Source organism: Myotis myotis, unplaced genomic scaffold (genome assembly GCF_014108235.1).
Source record: "Myotis myotis isolate mMyoMyo1 unplaced genomic scaffold, mMyoMyo1.p scaffold_m19_p_4, whole genome shotgun sequence".
Lineage (NCBI taxonomy): Eukaryota > Metazoa > Chordata > Mammalia > Chiroptera > Vespertilionidae > Myotis > Myotis myotis.
The window spans coordinates 55,657,707-55,676,729 of record NW_023416346.1 but is presented as its reverse complement, the minus strand read 5'-3'; the positions used below and the strand labels follow the sequence as shown (position 1 = coordinate 55,676,729).

Below are 19,023 nucleotides of genomic sequence, written 5' to 3'. Positions count from 1 at the left end.
TCTGATCTAGTATGTCATTTAAGGCCACTGTTTTCCTTGTTGATTTTCTGTATGGAAGATCTATCCATTGATTTTAATGGGGTTTTAAAATCCCCTACTATGACTGTAGTATTATTGATCTCTCTCTTTATGTCCGTCAAGATATGCTTTATATATTTAGGTTCTCCTATTTTGGGTGTCTAAATGTTTAAAACTGTTACATCCTCTTGTTGGATTTCTCCCTTTATCATTATGTAGTGCCCTTCTTTGTATCATTATGTCCTTTCACTCATGGACATGGACAACAGTGCGGTGATTGTGGAGGAGTGGGGGTTGGTAGAGGTGGAAGAGTGTACAGAGGGGATATATGGTGATGGAAAAAATAAAATAAAATAAAATCATAAAAATTGAATAGTTTATTTTTTTCTGATATAAGTATTGCCACCCCAGCTTTGTTTACATTTACATTTACATGAAATATCTTTTTTCATTCCTTTACTTTCAGTCTGTGTGTGTGTCTTTTATTCTGAAGTGGACCTTTTGGAGGTAGCATATATATGGCTATTCTCTTATCCATTCAACTACCCTATGTCTTTTGATTGGCGCATTTAAACCATTTACATTTAAAGTGATTATTAATAAGTACGTTTTATTGCCATTTTGTTCTTTATAACTATGTTCCTATCCCCCCCTTATTTCTTCTTCTTAAGGAACACTCTTTAATATTTCTTGTAATATTGGTTTTGTGGTAACAAACACTTATAGCTTTTGCTACTTTGGAAAACTCTATTTTTTCTTCAATTTTAAATGATACACTTGCTGGTTAAATTAGTCTTGGTTTCAGGTCCTTGCTTTTTATCACTTTGAATAATCTGTACCAATACCTCTGGCTTGAAATATTTCTGTTGATAAATCAGCTGACAGTTTTTTGGAGCTTGCTTTCTTTTGGGAGCAAACTGTCTTTTTCTTGCTGCTTTTCAGATTATCTCTTTGTCTTTAAGCTTCGGCATTTTAGTTATAACGTGTCTTGGTGTTCACCTCTTTGAGTTCATCTTGTTTTGGACTCTGCACTTCCTGGGCTTGTGTGTATTTCCTTCACTAGCTTAGGGAAGTTTTCAGTCATCATGTCTTCAAATAGGTTCTCAGTCCCTTGCTCTCTCTCTTTTCCTATTTGTATCCCTGTGATGCAGATGTTATTGTGGTTCATGTTGTCCCAAAAGTCCCTTAAACTATCCTTATTTTTTTAAATATTTTTTTTCTTTTTGCTGCTCTGATTGGGTATTTTATGCTACCTAGTCTTCCAAATCATTGATTTGATCCTCTCCTTCACATAACCTACTATTTATTCCTTTTAGTGAGCTCTTCATTCAGATATTGTATTCTTCTTTTCTGACTGTTTCTTTTTTATGGTTTCTATTCCATTTGTCATACTTTGATGTTCCCACTAAGTTCCTTGAGCATCCTTATAATAATTATTTTTACTCTATTGCTTGCCTCCTTTTTATTTGATTACTGTTGGCCCATTCATGCACAGCTCTTGTTCTGGAGATTTTTCTTATTCTTTCATTTGGAACATCTTTCATTGTCTCTCAATTTTGGCTACTTCTTTGTGTTTGTTTCTGTATATTACAGTGATGGCGAACCTATGACACACGTGTCAGAGGTGACACGCGAACTCATTTTTTTTGGTTGATTTTTCTTTGTTAAATGGCATTTACATATATAAAATAAATATCAAAAATATACATCTTCATTTTACTATGGTTGCAAATATCAAAAAAATTCTATATGTGACACGGCACCAGAATTAAGTTAGAGTTTTTCAAAATGCTGACACACCGAGCTCAAAAGGTTCGCCATCACTGGTATATTAGGTAGATCTATGTGTCACAGGTGTGGTAGGATGGCCATAGGTAGTAGGTGTTCTGTGAGACCCAGTAGTGTAATCTTTTTGATCACTTGAGCTAGGGTCTCCAGGAATGTCCCTTTTGTGGGTTATATGAGTCCTCTTGTTGCAATTGAACCTTGATTACTGTTGGCCCATTCATGCACAGGGTCAACCTTCCAGCAGCCTGACTTTGAGGATTCACCGCAATCATAGTGTACAACCTGCTGACTACACAAAGCCTCAACAGGCCTCTTGCCTGCTGAGATCTTCCTTTGGATGTGCCACTTGTGGAGCTAATTGGATCCTGCTGTGATGTTTTCAGAAGCTCAGCACTGGGTGTGTTCTTAGTAGGGCCTCTTTGGAGGGATTAAGATGCAAGCCAATGTCAGCTGCTGCCTGCCACTGGCCCTGCACAATATGTTCAGAGCTAAAGAGTGATCTGCAGTTTATGGCTGTATCTCCTGGGCCTAGGTGTGTGTAGGAAGTTCCAAGCTGAATAGCAAGGTGGGCTACCACCAGCACCAAGCCTGGAATAAGCCAGCAAAAAGCCCAAGGCACTATGATATTGGCCTCTGCCTGCCTTTGCTCCCAGACTGCCTGTTAGTTTCAGTCCCTGAAAGAGCCTCTGGTGGTACTGGAGTTTCAAGAGGTAGGTTTTCAGTGAGTCACCAGGTAGGTGGGAGTGGTGTTCACCAGACTGATACAAGTTAAAACTTGGGTTTGAGGCCACTCAGCAAAAGTTCCAGGGTACACCAAGGTTAGCTGCCATCTACTAGGTGTCCCCAGACATTTTTTGTTGGGTAGGATCTTAGGGAGTCATCAGGGTGAAGGCAGCAGAGTTTATCAGGACCAAAATGACCAAGATTTAGGCTGTGTGAAGGAAGGGCTCTACACAGGTCAAGTTCACTAGGGAAAAATGCCCCCTTTCCTAGAACCATACAACTAAGCCTATTCCTTAATTCTTCCCAGAACTTGTGGAGTACCCCAAGTTCACAGGGTGGGGCCACCAGCAGTCCAGAGGGTTGGTGAGCTGAGAGTTTGGAGGGTGGCGCTAGTGGATCTCAGTGTGGGGTAGGCACTGGTCAAGTTCATGGGAAAAAATGGCGAAATTATCCCCATCCCAGAACATACTAGTACAACTCAGTCACTGACACCCTATGAGTCTGTCCAGACCAGTACATCCTGGGTTCAGGCAGCTTCCTCCTCCACAGGGTGTGAGCTCTGCATGGTGGGGTTACATTGAGTCCAGAGAGTGGGGCTAATATTGCATTTCACCAGGCTAATGCTGTAGAGAGAGGGGAGTGTCCTACCCAAGAAAGATAGTGTCTGCTGTTTGGGACAGGGACTCAGGACAGGGATCCTGGTGGCTGTCTTTTCAGCTCTCTTCCCAGAGCCATAAACCCCATCTCTCCTCATACTACTTTAGTCTGATCCACCCTCCTTCTGTCAGAGCCCAGGGTGAGTTGTTGCAAATGAGATTTTGTGCACTGATGCCTGGTCCTCTAGCAGATTCTTATCACTCACTAGTTGACAGAATCCCTGTTTTCCTGATGATTTTTACAGACAGATGTTATGTAGATGCCTCTTCTTGGCTTTGGTGCTCTGGGATCGGCTCCATCATTGGGTTGAGACCCCTCACTCCTCAGGGAGAGCCTTTAGAGCTGAGCTATCCCTCCAGATTCTCAGCTGCTGCTTGTGGGAGTGGGGCCAGGGCTTTTCATATCTCTTCCATTCCTACCAGTCTCACTGTGGCTTCTTTAAATCCTTGGTTGCAAGACCTGTTCAGCTAATCTGCGGTTGGTTTTTCTATAATTTAGTTATAATTCCAATTTTACTTCAAAATATCTTTTTAAACATTTTGAATTTTTAATTGTATTTCTATGTAAATATATAGATGAACTAATGAAAAACCCCTAAGACTCCAATAAATAAATGGACAAAAGGACATAAAGAGGTATGATACATCATAAAAATGATAAAATAAAAATATGCATCAGAGGACATCTTTGCCAATGTTATCTCCAATAAGGGTTTAATCTCCAACATTTACAGGGAACTCATGCAACTTAACAAAAGGAAGATAAAAAACATGGGCAAATGACCTAAATAGACACTTTTTGAAAGAGGACATAAGGAAGGCCAAGAGACATATGAAAACATGCTCAAAGTCACCAATCACCCGAGAGATGCAAATCAAAACAATAATGAGGTATTATCTCACACCTGTCAGAATGGCTATCATCAACAAATCAACAAATGGCAAGTGCTGGAGAGGATGCAGAGAAAAAGGAACCCTCGTGCACTGCTGGTGGGAATGCAGACTGGTGCAGCCACTGTGGAGAACAGTATGGAGTTTCCTTAAAAACTTAAAAATGGAACTCCCATTTGACTCAGTAATACCATTTCAAGGAATATATCCCAAGAAAACAGAAACACCAGTCAGAAAAGATATATGCACCCCTATGTTCATAGCAGCACAATTTACCATAGCTAAGATTTGGAAACAGCCTAAATGCCCATCAGCAGATGAGTGGATTAGAAAACTGTGGTACATCTGCCCAATGGAATACTATGCCACTATAAAAAAGAAGGAATTCTTACCATTTGCAACAGCATGGATGGAACTGGAGAGCATTATGCTAAGTGAAATAAGCCAGTCAGTGAAAAAAACAAAACAAAACAAAACACCACATGATCTCACTCAGTTATGGAAAATAAAGAACATTATAAACTGATGAACAAAAATAGATACAGAGGCAGAGAAGCATTGAACAGACTGTCAAATGACAGAGGGAAGGCTGGGGAAGGTTGGGGGGAGGGGGGAGGTAAGAGATCAACCTAAGGACTTGTATACATGCATATAAGCATAACCAATGGATGCAAGACACTGGGAGGAGGGTGAGGGCTTGTGCTGGGGGGTAGGGGAGGCTGGGGGGAGGTTAATTGGGGGGAAAAAGGAGACATATGTACTACTATTTGTAATACTTTAAACAATAAAAAAGAAAAAAATATGAAAAACTTTCATTTCACTTGAAATTAAATACCTTGTTTTTATTAAATAAAATCTATATAACAAACTCACTTCTTATCCATTTTTTATAATTCATTTCATTTCAATTTACCAAGCAATGATTGCTTTATTTGACCTTTAAGTTATTCAGTCATTAAATATTTAAGTGTCTACTATGTGACAGGCACTATGCATGATATATTTACTTATAGTCTTCATCTGGATCAGCACTATACACACACAAACACACACACACACACACTCACATGCAGGTACTATAGCAATCACTAGGGTTATAATAATCAACAAAGTTACATAGTCTGTGCACTTTTGAAGCTAAGGACTTAGCGCTGTGTTTGGCATAGCACTGAAGAACTGGATTGTACACTGGAATGACTTCCTGATGGCGAACTGCATTAAAATGAGGTTTTAAAATAAGACTGGACAGTTGTGACAACAGGAAAATTCTTCCATCGACAGTTTGGTTCCATTCCTCATAACTTCTCTTTTCATTGGGAACTGTATACCTATGGTGACTGCTGTGTGAGCCCTCTTCTTTATAATGCTCTGTCTGCATTGTGCTCTATTTTCTGGTTTCTCAGATGAGCTTAGTAAGCACAATTTAACACAGAAAAAGGCTCATTAACCTTGCCTAGCAAAGCGATGTTGCTGAATTGCTATTTAGTTTTAAAAAAATTTTCAGGCCTTGCTGTTAATCTTATTTGCATCATGTTGATTTTGCTCCATCCATTTTGTTCTTCTTTGTGAGCAACATCTGTGGCTATTCATAAGGCTTTCTTGGCTGTATACATAAATCTGAAGTGCATTTTTAAAACTGTGGCATCTACATCACTGCTTGTTTGCTTGCTATCTGGCATCCTAGAGCTCTGGAGCATCTTACATGGTAGCTTTCAGAGCTCTCTTCCTGCTTTGTCCATCCATCATAAGTTCTTTACCTTTAGTTTATTTTAAAAGGAAATGACTGAAATTGGAAGTGCCCATTTTCTAAAGAATAATGTTCTTCTAGTGTACTAGGTAAAATTTATTATCCAGACATATTGGATATTAACATATATCAAAGACATTCGTGTTCTTTGTCATAACTTGATTTGGGATATGCAAATATAGTGATATTTTTCTAGAGGAATATCTTTGTAGCATCATCTATACTAAGATGCAGGTGACACACTAAGGATAGGACCAAGAATATGTGAGTTTAGGCATGGCTGGAGGCCAAAAGGCATAATCAGGACAACCAATGGGACAAGAGTCTAGAAGCCCTGGTCAGATGAAAGAGTTGGATAGTTATTGCAGATGCCTGGCTCATAGTATATGTTCAACAAATCATGGTTGAATGAATTAATAAGTAGTTGAATTTAGCAAAGTTTGTGAGATAGAGAAATTATCAAAGTCAGAGGACAAAAGGTTTGGTCTGATATTATGAACATTGTGGAGTTTGAGGCAGCATGGCCATCCTCCAGGAGCAATGAACTGCATTCTGCTCATAGGAATGGAGCTATTTGTCCTTTGGCCTATTTTATTCTTCCAGCTGTGTATCATTGGCAGCTCTGAGTCCCAGGTGAATAATTATAGCTGGAGAAAGTCAAAGGCCTGCAGGTGCATCCTGAGCTCCATTAGAACAGGGGCAGAGGTGTTAGGATTATGGGGAGATTCTTACATTATCATTGCATATGAACATTCTCTCTTCCCAGTGGTGTTTTATGTATAACAGTGGAATATGTCCCATTTGTTAGCCAAATGATCTCAACTATCCAGGGCAGCCCATCATGCACATCTGCTTCTAGGCAATAAGATAACCCAACCAAGGTTTATGGAAGCCTTTTCCAGCCAGGAGACATGCAAAAGTGAAGCTCCTGGCTTCAGGTGCCATCTTAACATAAGTAACCAGACCGTGGTGAAGGCTGGAATTAGAACATAATCTTGCCTCAGATATCTCTAGATAGTCAGAGGGTCCCACCTACTCCTATTATAGAGTATTTATATCTTTACTAGAGGCCCAGTGCATGAGTTCATGCACAGGTAGAGTCCTGAGGGTGGTGGTGGTGGGGGGACACGATCAGCCCTCTGGGCGGGCAGTGGGATGCCCTTGCCAGCTCAGTATCTGGATCCATCCCACTGACATTTGTGCCAGTTGTTGGTTGCCATATAGCAGCTGCTTTTATATACTTTCTTCCTTGTGGAGTGCCTAGGGAGGGGAAGTGGCTGTGATGCCCGAGACTGACTTCCAGCAGGCTGGAGGCACTGTCGGAATCATGCTGGTGGTGTTGGTCCATTGGTGCCTGGCCCGTTCTCTGGAGATTGGACCTGCAGGACTGCAAAGGGAGTGGCTACCACGCTAGCCGATGGGCCACGGGATAGATCTGTCAGCTGAGCAGCGTTCCCATTGTGGGAGTGCACTGACCACCAGGGGGCAGCTCCTGTGTTGAGCATCTGCCCCCTGGTGCTCAGTGCACATCATAGCAACTGGTCATTCCAGCCGTTCTGGTGGTTCGGTCGTTCGGTCACTTAGGCTCCTATAATAATAAAAGCATAATATGCTAATTAGACCAGATGTCATTCTGGACATCCTTCCGGATGACCTTCCAGACAAAGCCAAGGCTGCGAGGGCTGAGGCAAGCTGCCGCAGCTGCAAGGGCCAAGCCCCTTGCATGAATTTCGTGCATTGGGCCTCTAGTTTATAGATAGATAGATAGATAGATAGATAGATAGATAGATAGATAGATATAGATATAGATATGATACTAGAGGCCCAGTGCATGAATTCATACATGGGTGGGGTCCCTCGGCCTGGCCGGAAATCAGAGCCAACTGGGGCAGTGGCAGGTTGGCCCGGGGGGACAGACCGTGGGAGGTTGTCAGGCAGGGGGAGGGGCTGTGGGAATTTACCCAGACGGTGGGGGAGGGGCGCAGGAGGTTAGCTGCAGGAGGTTGGCCATTGGGCCAGCTAGCCGGGGGGAAGGGGCCAAGGGAGGTTGACTGGTCTCCTTGATTGGGGCCCATGAGACTGGCAGGGGGGAAGAGCTGCAAGAGGTTAGTTGGCCAAGGGGAGGGGCCATGGGAGGTTGGGAGTGCACTGATCACCAGGGGCAGCTCCTGCATTGATCTTGGTGGCCAGTGCATGTCATAGTGACCTGTCAAGTGGTCGTTCGGTGATTCGGTGGTTCAGTCACTTAGGCATATATATATACACATATATATACTAGTGCCCTGGTGCACAAAATTCGTGCACAGGGAGGGGGGGGTGTTCCTCAGCCCTGCTTGCACTCTCTCCAATCTGGGACCCCTCGAAGGATGTCCTACTGCTGGTTTACATGGATTGGGCCTAAACCGGCAGTCGGACATCCCTTTCACAATCCGGGACTGCTGGCTCCTAATCATTCACCTGCCTGCCTGCCTGCCTGATTGCCCCTAACAACTCTGCCTGCCAGCCTGCTCACCCCCAAATGCCCCCTGCCACCAGCCTGCTCGTCCCCAAATGCCCCCCACCAGCCTGATCACCCCCAACTACCCCCCATGCCAGTGTGCTCACCCCCAACTGCCCCCCTGCTGGCCTGCTCACTCCAAATTGCCCCCACCCCGCTGTCCTGATCACCTCCAACTGATACCCACTGATGGTCTGCTCGCCCCCAACTGGCCCCCCTGCTGGTCTGATCACCCACAACTGCTGTCCCATCCTGGCCTGATCACCCACAACTGCCCTCCCCTCTTGGCCTCTAACCACCTCTACCTTGGCCCCACCACCATGGCTTTGTCCAGAAGAACGTCTGGAAGGTCTCCTGGAAGGTCTCCCAGTCTAATTAGCATATTACCCTTTTATTAGTATAGATAGAGGCCTGGTGCATGGGTGGGGCCAGCTGGTTTGCCCTGAAAGGTGTCCCAGATCAGGGTGGGAGTCCTGCTGGGGTGCTTGGCCAGCCTGGGTGAAGAGCTGAGGGCTGTTTTCAGGCTGGCTACACCCCCTTCAGGGCGGGGGTCCCCACTGGGGTGCCTGGCCAGCCTTGGTGAGGGGCTGATGGCTGTTTTCAAGCCCCCCAGTGGGGACCCTCACCCCAAAGGGATGTGGCCAACCTGGGTAATGGGCTGAGGGCTGTTTTCAGACTGGCCACACCCCCTTCAGGGTGGGGGTCCCTACTGGGGTGCCTGGCCAGCCTGGGTGAGGGGCTGATGGCTGTTTTCAGGCTGGCCAAGCTCCCCAGTGAGGACTCTCACCCCATGGGGGTATGGCCAGCCTTGGTGAGGGGCTGAGGGCTGTTTTCCGGTTGTCCACAGCCCCTTCAGGGTGGGGGGGTCCTACTGGGGTGCCTTGCCAGCCTGGGTGAGGGACTGATGGCCGTTTACAGCCTGGCCATGCCCCACAGTGACCCAAGCTCCCAGCCTCTCTTTTTTTTCTTTTTTTTTCAGTGCCTCCTTGAGCGGAGGCCAGGGCCAGCTGGAAGCAGGTATCTGGGATTTATTTATCTTCTACAATTGAAACTTTGTAGACTTGAGCAGAGGCCAGGGCCGACCAGGGCAGGCAGGAAGCTTGGCTTCCTCCATCACCCATGGCAACCCAAGCCTCCTGCTCGCTCCAGCTCTGTGGCTGCTGCCATCTTAGTTGGGTTAATTTGCATACTTTCTCCTGATTGGCTGGTGGGTGTAGTGGAGTGATGATTAATTTGCATGTTTCTCTTTTATTAGTGTAGATATATAGATGTTATGCTTTGTTCCCCCTTCAGCAGGTAGAACCAAATCATTAATGGTATAGGTAAGTGGCTGCTTCATTCTGTAAATTACTTTTTGGTCAGGTTTTAACCATATTCTAATCAGATCTGTTTTCAATGGAAAAAGATTGATGTGTTTTAAAAACAAATCTTGAAATGTTTGCCTGTATTTTTTTAATGTATTTTTATTGATTTCAGAGAGGAAGGGAGAGGGAGAGAGAGATATAGAAACATCAATGATGAGAATGAATCATTGAGTGGTTGTCTCCAGCATGCCCTCTCCTGGAGATCAATCCCACAACCCGGGCATGTGCCCTTGACTGGAATTGAACCCAGAACCCTTCAGTCTGAAGGTTGACGCTCTATCCAATGAGCCAAATCAGCCAGGGCTTGCCTGTCTTTTAAAAGTTATTTGCAAGTATCTAGGTTTAATGAATATTAATAGTTCTACATGAGCCTATGGTCACTACATTAACTTTAATTTTTTTTTTCTACAAATAAGGGAATTTTGAAAAATGATGTAACTTTTTCCGTGTGGCCCTTCTAAAACCAATGGGGACTAATACCTTGAGTAATTATATTCATTAATTTTTTCAGGAAAAATATATATGAAGAGGTCAGCTCTGGGCCAATATAGCAAAAACAGAAAAATATACATTCTCAAAGCACAGTTAACTCTCTGGCTAAATGTGTGAAGGGAAAACCTAATTTGCCCATACTGGAAGGATGTATATTTTGAAATAAAGGCTTCTTTTGGAAGCTGTGTCAAATTAGTTGGCCATGGATTGAACAAGAATAATAGGGAATGCACTTGTAAAAAACCCAGCTGCTGTCTCTAATATTTGGTAATGAACTGCTTTTTGTATATGAAGATGACGACACTAACCAACTGGAAGAATGGCATGTGCTGTGAGTATGTGTCTGCAGAAGTGAGGCTGGATTATTTCAATCCTCCACACTCTAGGGCCCAGCCCCTCTTGGATCTCTTGCACATATTTCTGTAAACTAAATGTAGTCTGTGACCGAGTAACAGAGTCAAGACAACTGGCAGAGAAAAAGTTCAAATCCATGTCTTTGGTCTATTTAGTCTTGCATTCAAATACACTGAGCTAATCATTCACACATCACCGAACATCACAAATATGTATAGTTACCAAGAGTCATAAATAATAATTTCCTCTATTATTCTGTCTTGACTACTGCCCATTGCATAAAAGTTTCAGGTCATATCATCATATGACTAGGTTATGTTGAAATGTACTGGATTTGTTATAACATGGCCGATGACTTATTTTTCCAACTACTAACAATAGTTGCTTATTATAGTGCTTATTCCAGCCTGTTAGTGGTTATAGATTTTCAGGAGAGAACCTGCTAATATGTACAACCCTTTTGTTGTTCTTTATATTTAAGACAACAAGGAATATGATGCCTATCTCTCTTACACAAAAGTGGATCAAGATACTTTAGACTGTGACAATCCTGAAGAAGAGCAGTTTGCTCTTGAAATACTGCCAGATGTCCTAGAAAAACATTATGGATATAAACTATTCATCCCAGAAAGAGACCTGATTCCAAGTGGAAGTAAGTACTATCAAGTTTTGTATTTTAAAAGTTTAGTTTTCTTAGGAAGTTTATACAGAGGCTTCAAACATTACAACCAAGTATTTAGATAGTTGTTTCTCACAGGAAATCTTATTAAATTCAAATTTCTCCCCAGTGATTGTGTTCTGACTTTTTAACATCCACATTTTAAAAGGCACTTTCACTTATATTTCAGATATAGTTTTAAGTTGTGCCTTAATAGTATATTTTATTATATTGCCTTTGTGTTCTGAGGAAATGATCCTCCTTAAAAAATAGTCTGTATAAGTCAGCTAAAGTAGTTTCAATGCATTTTTATTCCAAAGCTGGTCTTTTGTCATTGTATTTCTACATATACATACAATCATTGTCACTAATAACTCTGAATTTATGCTTTGTTATTCATTTTCAGATTTATAGAAAAATCCACTTAAATAGGTATGTGAGACCACTGGGAATTGTACTTTCACTGTATATTTAAATTATTTTTAAGAAGTTGTGGATTATGTGGGCTTGAATGATACTTTAAAATTATGTTACACATTGAAAGCTATTTTTGAGCTTTCAGAATAAATTTGGGTCCAAGTAAAAATATATACTTTGTTCAGAATGTTTACAGGGTAAAGTGTATGGGAAATACAGAAAAGCCTAAGAAATGGTCCTAGTCCTCAAAGATCTTAAAATGCCATTAAGGAAAATAAAAGTACTAGAATTAATTTGCATGTGAGTTTATGTTAATATCCTTGAGAGGGGAAAACTGAAATGTAACCACAAGTCAGAATATGGTTATTTATATACTTTTTTCTTTAATATATTTTTATTAATTTCAGAGAGAAAGGGAGAAATAGAAACATCAATGATGAGATAGAATCATTAATCGGTTGCCTCCTGCATGCCCCCTACTGGGGATGGAGCCCATAACCCGGGCATGTGTCCTGACTCTGAATGGAACCATGACCTCCTGTTTCATAGTTTGATGCTCAACCACTGAGCCACACCAGCTGGGTCATTTATACACTTGTGACAACATAAATAAAAGGTTATATTTTCAATACTTCACAGTATATACAATATTTTCACACACATAATTTTTTTATTTCATTGCTACAATAACCCTATGTAGAGAGAAAGCAGGTACTGTCCTCTTACAGATGAGAAAATAAGGCCCAAAAGAATTTTCAGATTAGGCAGCTGGTAAATGTTAGAGCTGGAAATAGAGCGTAGGTATGTTTGCCTCTGGTTCTCACTTCACTAGATCATGCTATGACTCAATAACATTTATTCAGATTATCAGCAGTCCACGGTGGTCACTAAACTGACAGGAGACAAATTGAAACAACTGAGTTCTGGTCGCTCATCTGTTTTCTCAGAGTGCAAATGTGTCTATGTATATATGTGCATGTGTATGTGAGTATGCACATTTACATATTCATAGAAAAGAATAAAGAAAACAGTATTTACCAGTCCATTACTTTCCTGTACCACAAATGAAAAAATTTCCCAAACTTCTTCACATGGCCCTTTGCTTTTTTCTTTCTGTAATTTTCTTCATTTTGATGAATTGACATACCACTTCTATACTGATTAAGCCTTGATGAAAATGCTGATACTTCAATCATTTTTTATTCTTCTGTATCTCTCACCCAAATCTGGTGTCTATTGCATTTTTTCCATTCTCACTTCTACCATTCTAGCATTGGCCTTATTTACCTCATTTTTGTAATGTTGATTACTCTCTACCTTTCCTATTTGTCCTTTCATCCATCTTGTCCGACTAATATGTATACTCCCTTGATCACATCACTCCCCTATTCAACATTCTTAAATTGTTCACCATTTCCTATAAAATAAAACATAACTTTTAGCTAAACACTTCTATAGTCTGGTGTCAACTCAGATTTATTTTCCAAAATTATCTCCTACCATTTGCCCTACTTATATCTTCCACTCTAGTCAAACTGTGCCTTTGATATACCTTATGTGTCTCTGCAATGTTTTTGTTCATGTTAGTATTTTATACCTTTATAAATCCTAGTTGTCCTTCTCCATATAATTGCCTCTGTGGAAAGTCAATAATAATTTCTCTAGCCCTTCATGATGTATAATCACTTGTTTGACTATAAATTTTGTACTCTTGTGATATTTTATATTATTTTATGTATATTTCCATCTATTTATGTCAGCAAGATTGCAAGCTCCATGAGGCAAGGGACTCTATCTCATTTATCCTCATGCCTGAGTCTTCATCTTGCAGATTAGTTGAGCTCATTGGATGCTTCATAGATGCTTGTTGATTTTGCTTGAACAGTGTTGGTTTAAGGCATGAGGAAATAATAAGAATAAAATATGTAAGGGTTTACATTTTTTATTGTTTTCTATTTTAGTTTTCAATTATACTTTACATTTAATAATACTCTATATTAGTTTGAGGTGCACAGCATAGATTTGTGCATGTCGGTATGTGAAAGACATTTTTTAAAAAAAGTGAATATGAAAGCTACAAAGTGGTTTTCCACTGAAAGAAAAAATATTGTGAGCAATTCATAGTGATGGCATCAGTCCTTAAAACAGGCCAATGAATATAGTATTTTTATTTTTTCAGATATTTGTAAAATTAGCTACAAGGGGTTGATTAATCACTGATAATATTTTAAATACTTCTTTACTATTTTTGCTTCATTTTTAGATTACTATGTAGGTGTTTTTGGTGTGTTTTTTTGCAAGAGCAACTTATTAAATGTAGAAATTCAGTAAAATCTATTTTAGAGTTATATAGCCTAAATTACATTAAAATAACATCATTGCCAAGCAGAATTTATATTCAATGTCAAGTCATATTGAGTAGAACTCGATGTGGTGCCAGTCTTTCTGCCTTCTTGCATTCCAAAATTGTTGGCTCCATAATAGCCAGTGTTTATCAACCCCACCAAGTGAATAGAAATGGCAGCCTTTATGTCTGAACATTTCATCATCATCTTTATTCTGAACTAGAAAACAATGATTCACCATTATATGTTAGAAAGGGAAATGAGGACAACGTGGAACACAGGAGATCCACTTATCTGAGACTCAGTAGATGACACTTGCTTATTGTGTAAAGAAGCACCTATTTGTATATGTCTGAGAATGAGACCCAGAGAGCATAATGGGGAGAGAGATGCATCTCAAAGTTATTTCCTCTTAGTGCTCCCAGATAGTCTATTTTGATGACTTGACAGGTCAATTGAATCAATCTGCTATGTCAATTTAGCCAATAGGTGGTAGAATATTTTACACCTCATTGAGTCAGGTGATTGTTTGGCTGAATTGATTGAAATTAATTAGTTTTTTGCCATATCATAGACAGGTCTGAACATTCTTCTTGACCATAGGGTGTGAGGCTAATGTAAGCTGTATTTCCTATCTCAAAACTACAATAGTTGAGAATATTAACAAACTATCTAAAAGATTAGAGGAGGTTGCCCTGGCCGGTTGTCTCAGTGGTGGGAGCATCATCCCATACCAAAAGTTGGTGGGTTAAATCCCCAGTCAGAGGTGGCCCATCGATGTTTCTCTTTCACATCAATGTTTCTCTCTCTTTCTCTCTCCTTACTCTCTTTCTAAAAAATTAACAAAAAAGCATCCTCAGGTGAGGATTAAAACAAAAAAGATGATAGGAGGCTATCACCTACTATACCTTGGCATTTAAATACTTTCACATAGAAACACCCAAGAAGATGCCATCAGAATGAGCAGAGATTTTATATTCCATAGCAATAATTTTAACTTTTTGAGATTACACAACAATCAGACTGAGCAGGGTCTTGAATCCTGTATACTCAGTGGTGGACAGGGAGACTCCTTTTACAAGTAAGCCATTGAGACAACTATGCAATTTTTAGATACAACCACTGGAGGGTGTTTGACTTTAATCCTTCCTTCCTGAACGGGGAAATTCATGTTCTCTGAATTCCAAGTTTGGAGTGTAACCTGCAGAAGTTTTTAAAAAGGTCCTTTGACAATTTTTCTTTTCCATCAACATTTCAGAGCTGGCTGAGCAGTCATCATGTCACGATTAACGAGTTTTTCCTTGGCATTTTTAGCATGCATTCAGGAAGTCGATGAAGTATATGAATAATATATTTGATTTACACATGAATGACAGAGTAGAACATTTTGGACTTGGTGTATGTATGTTATTAAAGAAGCTTCTGTGGTCTGTACTTGCAGTCATTGGTACAGATTTAACAGGTTATGCTATATAAATATAGACACATTCCTGTGTGTGTGGGGGGGAGGGAACTAGTTACAATATTATAAGCTATGTTTGTCCCTCGCATATCATTTAAAACATGTTGATCCAAGACTACTCCTTCCTCAAAAAACTAGCAATGAGTCCTTTGAGGATTGTAAAAGCAAACTTTATTATATTCTTGACCTACAATAATAATTTTCTATGAATCAAATTAATTAACCTTTCCAATGTATACAGTTTTAAAAGCACATGAATGGTGAATGGGTCTCCCTCCATATTTCTCTCTCTCTCTCTCTCTCTCTCTCTCTCTCTCTCTCTCTCTCTCTCTCCCTTTCTTTCTACCAAGAGTTCTCAAATGCTTCAAAAAATCATGGCACTTTCAAAGTTGAGGTGGAAGTGTCTGTATCTTTCTCACATGGCCTACTAGGAAAGTGTCCTTTGGTCATCATGAACCAGCCGAGATGTGAAGATTTGACATATTTTCTCTTAATGCTAGAACTAAAAGTCTTCAGATCTGCATATTATTTTCCTGGCAGTAACCAACCTTTCCATTCTTGGGCACGTGGCCAGGATCTTTCTTATGTTTTCTCAGGTTTGGTGCCTGAATGTGGCAAGAATTCCTACTTTCCAGTAAAAGTTTGGTCTGTCTCTTCCCAGGCTAGAAACATCTGTCCTGAGAATAAAAAAGCAACTTTGTTGCCAACAGGCATCTAAATGTCAGAAATGACAGGCAACCAAAAGAAAGCCTGTTTAATAAACAAAACAAAACAAAACAAAAAAAACCCAGCCTACTTAAAACTGCCTAGAGACACAAACTTGAGAAGTAGAGATTTTTTTCACCCCTGCAGCTGCTGGGTTTTGTGGTGTAAAGTATTCTACACAGAGCACATTGTGTTCATGGGGCCTAGTGGATCCTTGAGGAATGAACAGATGTGCTCTGAAGCTGACATGTGACCAACAGAACCCAGCTGTGCAACTGAGATCCTGAGATTGGGGACATTTTTGGATGAGTACCATTTAGGCTCTTGAGCCCATAATATCTCAGTGTTTCTGCAAAGATTTAAGAACATGAAAATATAAAAGTTTATTAAATTGGGCGGAGGGTCACTGATTAGAGGGAGAAAATAGCATTCTAAGATTGAAAATAAAAACAACCCAAACCTATAACTTTTGTTGGCCTTTAAGAAAAACAAGTCAAGTGCTTAAATGTACACATGCAATAATTTAACAATTATAAATTGAGCAAGTTCTGGCTGAATATTGTGGAAAATCTAAAGATGTCCAAGTGGACATTAAATGGAAAAAAAAATCCTTCAAAGGTTTTTAACCTCAATTTCCCCTTTTATTCATAGGAAGCGTATGGGGAGCTCTATGTGAGTTATTCATGAATTATTGCATCTGAGAAAGATACTAGTGAAATAAAATATTATCATACATATGGTTTATCAGCTATGTTGAAATTATATTTATGAATTTGGCTTCAAGTATCAAATTGTCTTTCTATTTGTTTTCATGTTCAATTTTTCTGAGAGTTTCTCTCAAGAATATTAGTACTCTTTCAGTAATTTAAGGAAAACATAAATAATGTCTGATTACATTCTTGATTTTGCTAGACTTTCCTCACTAGTCCAATCTTCACTTCTTTAATGCTTAGCACTAGCCATGTGATTGTGCTCACAATTAAATGACAAATGACTGGAGAATATATCTGGTGTCAGATGATCCCCAGTCACTTCTGAAGTGAAGCAAAAAAAAATTTGTACATGGTCCTGTAGTACTCATTGCCAATAGTTCCTCTAATAGCTGGACATATTGGACACCATTCAAATAAATTGTCCTCAGGGAGTAATAAAATCCTTTTCCAGACAATCTGACGTCTGTGACCTAAAAACTGTGAGGCAAGGGTAACATGTACAATCATTTAACACATTGTGTGCATTTTACTCACTGGGAAAAAAATTAGATATGTCCACCGTTCCCTTTACTTTAGAGTCAAAAGAGAGGAAACTGTACTCCATTGTACACAGGAATGTACTGAAGTCAGTGGACTAAGTTGTGTCATCAAAGTTTGAGGTAAAGGAAGAATCCATTGTTTAGAATTTCAATCAGGAAACCTACTGTTTAGGTAGCACAAAGAACAGGCACCTTTGAACAAAAAAGTGTAGGAGAACAGGATAAATGTGTCTTAACTACTAAAGGAACCACAGAAAAAACTATAATGAGCAAGTTGTCTTGTTCATATTTACTAAGATTGCACTGATTGGAATTAGCTTATCTACAACTTTCTAGGATATGAAGGTAATGGAGAAAAGTGAAGGGGAAAGACATTTTAAGAATTCTCTTTGCTACTCTCAACATTCTCTTTCTTTCAATATTCTCCAAATGTGTCCCTTTTCCTCTACTCTTGGTGAGGAAGTCAAGAGGGAAGAGAAATAATTTAAAGAAGTGGCAACATTCCAGAGTACATTCTGTCCACTAACATGCTCTCCCACCCACCCACATGTTAAATGCAATAGCAAAAGTAAAGGATTCATTTCCAGAAATGTAGCCTCCAAAGTCAAAACTGTAAATAAATATAATTCCCTACAGTCACAAGGTCTCAGCAAATCCATGTTAACTATTGATTAACCTATTAATCAGAAACAAAACACCTGCCAAAATATTTATCCCAGCAAACTATCTGTGAATTATCAAGCCAAGGACTTGGCAAGGGAGGGGACATAGACGGTTTTTGTAGGCAAAGCAATTTCACACAATGTTTAGAAAGTCCCCTCCTCACTTCACACACACCTAACTAAGTAAAAATTCTGTAGCCTCAATCTCTGTGTCAGACAACATAGACAGAATCTTACCAAAGGGAGAATCACAACCCCAAAAGGTTAAGCAGCATCAGCCAAGATAAAGAGTCAGGTTGTCAACCTGTGTAAGTCTTTCAGTAGCTTAGTATTAAACATCATTATTGAAAATGCAGATAGTATTTTTAGTGAGACTACATTATAAAGTACCTCACTGTAAGCCTCTAGTTATACCAGAGACCTATTTTTCCCAAAATATATAGTACTAAATCATACATTTTTCTTTGATACATTGAAAACCTATATTATTTTGCTGGTTTCTCCACACAGGTAATAGGAGGGGAGCCATCTAAGCCACTGTCAGAAACTGTCTTGGTTTTAATTCTTGGCATATTAACCCTTACGTTTTATAAGTATCATTGTTGATAGCTTATCAATTAACTAATGTTCACCAAAAATTAACGGAGAGTTATCTGTTTTGATGCATCCTGTCTCACTCCAATGATTTGTCTGTTTAACTGATAGTGATATACAGAACTACAGTTATAGGCATATAGAGCTACTATTATAGGAACCTGGCAAATTAATGAATTATGTCTTTGTCTATAGTCTTTTAAAATTTTTAATGTGCTAACTGCCCCTAATAACAACCCTGACATAAGTAGAAGTGTTAACATAAAACATAATTTATAAAGTTGCTAAATGATTAGTTTAATAAATCAAACGGTTAGTAGGAAGTAGCAAGACCACATGGAAATTCATGATATACAGTGTTTTTCTCACTTGTCTTTCTGCCTATATCTGCAGCAGAT

At 39.8% G+C, this 19,023-nt stretch overlaps 1 protein-coding gene across 1 annotated transcript in view; it reads left to right on the top strand.

Moving 5' to 3' along the window:
- Nucleotides 1-19,023, top strand: part of IL1RAPL2 (interleukin 1 receptor accessory protein like 2) — a 693,469-nt gene that overhangs the window by 668,976 nt on the left and 5,470 nt on the right. The window contains exon 10 of the mRNA XM_036304134.1: nt 11,012-11,182. Within this exon, the coding sequence (XP_036160027.1) occupies nt 11,012-11,182 (171 nt within the window). The remainder of the gene's footprint in view (nt 1-11,011; nt 11,183-19,023) is intronic.